This window comes from Oryzias melastigma, linkage group LG1 (assembly GCF_002922805.2).
Source record: "Oryzias melastigma strain HK-1 linkage group LG1, ASM292280v2, whole genome shotgun sequence".
Classification (NCBI taxonomy): Eukaryota; Metazoa; Chordata; class Actinopteri; order Beloniformes; family Adrianichthyidae; genus Oryzias; species Oryzias melastigma.
Window position 1 is genome coordinate 17,315,039 of NC_050512.1, and position 5,145 is coordinate 17,320,183.

Genomic DNA, 5,145 nt, shown 5'->3' on the forward strand with positions numbered 1-5,145 from the left:
AAGCTGTAGTCACATGCCGGAAAACGGGGAGCGGGAAGGCAGGAAGCAGGAGTGAAAACATTTCTTACAATGAGAACAACGTTATTGCGCTCCTCATTAGGTTGCGTGCTGAGAGTTTTTGGACCAGCACCTGCTTCTAGCAATAAAGCCGTCACACAAGCAGTCGCTCCTCATCTCTATTATTCGAGAAAAACGATGCACTATCAAACGGAGCAGAGGGGACCCCTGAATTCAACCGACTACCGTCTTTATTTTAGTAAGTTTAAGCCGCCATTATGCATTAAAAAAACATGCTTCTTCTTAAATGACGGGATAATTAGTTTAATAAGCCACCCAGTGAGTCTGGTCTCCTACAGGTCTACTCAGGTGAAGGTTAACGCTTGACCTTTGAGTTGGTGAAGTTTTAGTGTTTGCTAATGGTTAGGTTAATTACTCAAACGTTTTAACACAAATTGTAAACATTTAAATAAATTTAAAAAAATGTTTTGTTTTTTTTATAGAAATTTTGACAAGATGCTCAAAACAAAGAAAATAAACATGTCTTTAAGGATGCTTTGGTATGGTAGCAGATACTATTCTTAATTTGTGTACACATGTTAACATATACATCACCTTACAGACCCCGCCCACATGCCCTAAAATAACCATTCAAGAGTCACATCCAGTGTGTAGCCCTAACAATAAAAACACAAGAACTATGTATTCTTCTCCTAGAAACCTCTGAGGGAAGGTACATCTCACCCTTCCATGACATCCCTCTCATAGCAGAGTCTGAACAGGTATGTTGTTTTGTTTTTTTCCAGAAACACCATCAATAAAGTATTTGAACCTAAAATTAATCTTTTTTTCCATCTCTGTTGCCTGGCAGGAAAATGATGCACCAGCCAAAAAAGCTAAGACGGATACAGAGGTACTCATCCTTAAATATATATCTATAAAAATCTGTCATTATGTGGAAGCCTCCATCATTGATGTTCAGCTTTGCTCCTAGGTGATCTATAACATGGTAGTGGAGGTACCACGGTGGTCAAATGCCAAAATGGAGGTGAGCAGACACCTAATAGATGTACCGGTATTAGTGTGCAGGTTATGCACATCTTAACAGGTAAAATACAAAGTCAGCCCTCCACATCATCTGGGAATCATTACTCTGTTGTATGCATCATATACTGTGTGTGCTGCATCGTTGAGATGGATATATTGCATGTGCGCATCTTGTGCAAACGTAGATCACATACCAAATGATTGTGGTTCAAGTTTTTAATACTTTTTGTAAAGGGATCTCAGAACAAAGGTCTTCCTTGTCAGTATACATTAAAGTCCCACTCCGATCTTCTTTTGATCTGTATTAAAACCATTCCCAGCAGTTCCAAAATCGGAATGATGCATCTTTCAGGCAAAAAAAAATAAAATTTAAAAAAAGTAATTTTCTATGACAGTTTCTGGAAGGCAGCAATAGTTCTTTGTAAACTAGCTTCTGGGTTATCTGGGAAATTGTTAGTGTAGAGTGAGCCTGCTCCACTTCCCATCAACCATTTGTATACGCTCTAGCTTACAGCCCCTTACACCCCCAACCTAACATTACCGGGGCAACAAAAATGGCAAGCAATATTGGAAGCATCCAGTCATACAGACCCAAATTTGGACGAGGAAAACAAAGAAGTACATGCATCTGAAAGTATCTTCAGAATGGAGCAGAGCAGAGAGCTTGTGGCTTCTACATCACTGTGGCAAGCTTTTTCAAATGACATTCTTTCATCTGCTCCTGATTTACCTCAATTTAAATAAAGAAATACTCCTATACTATTTTTAAGTTTAACTTTTAAGTTTAAAATGCCACAAGAACATGTTAAAAACCCCAAAGACATGATTTTCTTTGAGTTGGTTTTTAAGCATTTTTACAACAAAAACATTTAAATTTTTTGTATGTGGAAAGAACAAAACAAGTGGAAAAAATATAGGAAGAGTGACTTTAAAAGACTTTCACATTAAGATTTTCCTTTTTCTTTTTTTTAACATATATATACCCTTCTTGTGTGTCGTTGGGTTTTCACTTTGCAATATAATCACCCTGATGCATAACCAAAGAGCCCTCCTATCGATAATTTTTGAAGTGTTGCATCAAAAAGCCATTCACATACAATTTGCTTTTTTATTATCACATCGCCACAAACTTCACTGTTTTGTGGTCACAAACATTGAGGTGTTAAAAGCTCAACTACATTGTATCATGAGCAGGAAATGGTAAAGGTTAAGCTTTTTTTTTAACCTACTAGACAGAAACTCCACAATAAAATGTAAAAGCATGTATGAATAATATAATTTCCAGATTGCGACAAAAGAACAGCTGAATCCTATCAAACAGGATGTGAAGAAAGGAAAGCTCAGATACGTTGCTAACGTATTTCCCCACAAAGGTTACATTTGGAACTACGGCGCACTCCCACAGGTAAGGGAAAAATAATAGAAACCAGCTTCCAAACCTAACATGTCTCCATCTTTAGAAAACTCACCTGTGATTCTTAGTTTGTGGTTGTCAAGCTTATTTTTTTTAAATTTTGTGATGAATAAAAAGGAAAGCTGTTAAGTTTGTTAGATTTTCAGTACCAAGAGTGATGTTCATCATATTTCTCTGTCTTTGCTTCATTGTTTATTTCATTGCATAACTTTTGACTGCTAATGAGATTAAAATTCCTAACTGAACAACTTTCGCTTCTCGCTTTTGAACTGTTTTTTGGGTTAGACATGGGAGGACCCAAACCACAAAGATGAGGAAACAAGCTGCTGCGGGGACAATGATCCCATTGATGTCTGTGACATCGGCACTCAGGTAGCACTTCCTAACATCGGCTCACTTATGTCCCAGTTTTATCACTGCTGTGTAGTTATTGCTGAATTCACGTTGCATTTTAAACCTAAGACTTGAGCTGGACTGTTTTTCCTTCGTTGCTCCGTGCAGGTGTGCTCCTCGGGTCAGGTGATCCAGGTCAAAGTGCTAGGCATTTTGGCCATGATTGATGAAGGAGAAATGGACTGGAAGGTTATTGCTATTAATGTGGAAGATCCTGATGCCAAAAACCTAAATAGTGAGTATTTCAAACAAGCTCCAGCTTTTAGAACCTATTTTTGTGTACTTCACATTTTCTTTTATAAAGAAAATTGACTGATTTATTAATTTATTTAAACCAAACATACATTCATGAAGTGAACAATCAGTTAACCTTAATAAAAAAATTATAAAAAATACAGAGAGATTTAATGTTTTCTGATCCTTTTATCCGTTTGGCGTGCAAGCACAGCTTGCATGAACAGGAAGTTACTTTTATGCTAATGGAAATGCCTCATAACCCTGTACGATTAAGATTTCCTCACGTTATCTGTTTAATAATTAGCTTTCACTTTATTTTTGCTAAATAATCTTCTGTTTCTATTGTCTGCATATTTTCTGAAGAGGAAAAAACAGAATAAACTAAAAGCATATGGCTCTCTGGGTACTTTATCAGCTAAATACACGTATTATTTCAGATATAGAGGACGTTCGCAAAAGCAGACCGGGTCATTTAGAAGCCACTGTGGACTGGTTCCGGAAATATAAGGTGCCTGATGGAAAGCCGGAGAACAGCTTTGGATTCAACGGGCAATTCCAGGACAAGGTCTTCTTGCACTTTAGTTAAAAATCCTCTCTGAAATGTTATTTACAGTTAATCAATTTGCTGTTTCGTTTTATTGTCTTAAACTAATATATTTTTCTGCTTTAAGGATTTTGCCATTAAGGTCATTAATTTAACCCATGAGCACTGGAGGGCACTGGTGCAGAAGAAAACAAATGCTGAGGGGATTGTTTGGTAAGTAAAAAAATAAGAATTTGATCTGATTAGAAAAATAAATCAATTTTCATCACTGACTTCTTTTTCGTTTCTTCAGCAAAAACATCACTTGCTGTGATAGTCCTCACGTATGCGGTACTGATGAGGCTGATGGTGTTGTCCAGTCGGTGAGAATTTCCCCCTCAGTTATCCCATGTTGTTAGCTAAGATTCTAGCAAATAGAAATTTAAGCTATTCATATTTTATTTTGTAACCCACTTAAATAACCCCTTTAGGCTCCTGCCGCTGGTCCTGCCAACCCTGTTTCTAAAGAAGGTAAACCTTTTGGAACTAGATTTATTATGTATTTCGTTTTTAACTTTCACTGTCATCTGAAACCTCTCAAAATTTTGCACAGTTGACAGGTGGCATTTCGTCTGAAGACCTCAAAACTCCACGGGACCTTTCTTTACACCTGCAACAGCAACATCAGTCTTAGTGTTTGCAGGTAGTGTCATTTTTGAAACTCAATGATCAGTGCAAACTGAAATTTTCATTATAATTTAATACAATCTTGAGGTTAATTAAAGACTAAAACAATCACTTTTTCCTTTTCTAATATCTGCTATTTTGCTTAGATTGCGCAGCATTTTTATGTTTCCTTTTCAAAGTAAAGGCTGAAAGGACACTATCTCTAGACAACAACATAAAGCCAAAACGTTGTTTTGTTTTTTATACATTTGGATGAATTAATAAAGAAAAAAGAGCAAATCTTGTCTCTGTCTTGTCTTATCAGTTCAAAAAGAAATAGGAGGGTACAAACAGAATGAAATAATGGAATCAACTTGGAAAAACATCAAGTTGCTTTAAATAAATATAACTTTTATTAAAAAAAAAACACACATCAAAAAAAGGAATGATATCATAAACAGCTTTCAAATAAACTGCATCCATTACATTACAATACTTACAGTATTATTACCCATCCTTAAATTATATTTTGTAGCACACGAAACTTTGAGAAACCTGGGGAAGCCTTGAGGGATTTTCAGACCAAAGGTGGCAGCTGCACTTTTGCTCTTTGACAACTATTCTTTACAATGGCTTAAACCATGCACCTGTACTTTACACAAAGTGGAGTGCACAGAGAGCACAGCAGGTAGCTGTTCAAGCTCAGCTTTAAAGGTTACGTGTGACCGAAAAAAAAAAAAACTCATGTTGGCTGAGAGAAAGCTTTTCTGAAAGCATACCGGTCTCATGGACCTACAACCTCTTTCCTTTTATTTTTTTACTAGTATTGTTTCATTTAGTTCTTCTTTGTTGCAGCTTTCTGCTTGTG

The 5,145-nt window shown here is 36.4% G+C and overlaps 1 protein-coding gene across 1 annotated transcript; it reads left to right on the plus strand.

Moving 5' to 3' along the window:
- Positions 1-4,577, plus strand: ppa2 (inorganic pyrophosphatase 2). The gene is made up of 12 exons (XM_024289665.2): positions 1-256; positions 715-779; positions 869-910; positions 992-1,045; positions 2,330-2,449; positions 2,744-2,830; positions 2,960-3,086; positions 3,526-3,653; positions 3,760-3,845; positions 3,925-3,994; positions 4,103-4,142; positions 4,225-4,577. The coding sequence occupies exons 1-12, from the start codon at positions 70-72 to the stop codon at positions 4,245-4,247; spliced, it is 1,029 nt and encodes a 342-aa protein (XP_024145433.1). The 5' UTR covers positions 1-69; the 3' UTR covers positions 4,248-4,577.
- Positions 4,578-5,145: the final 568 nt, after the last annotated feature.

Coding starts and splice junctions, on each gene's coding strand:
- ppa2 (XM_024289665.2), top strand. CDS start 70: ATGAGAACAACGTTATTGCGCTCCTCATTAGGTTGCGTGCTGAGAGTT. Junction 911..991: donor AAGCTAAGACGGATACAGAG/GTACTCATCCTT, acceptor CTTTGCTCCTAG/GTGATCTATAACATGGTAGT. Junction 3,846..3,924: donor AATGCTGAGGGGATTGTTTG/GTAAGTAAAAAA, acceptor TCGTTTCTTCAG/CAAAAACATCACTTGCTGTG.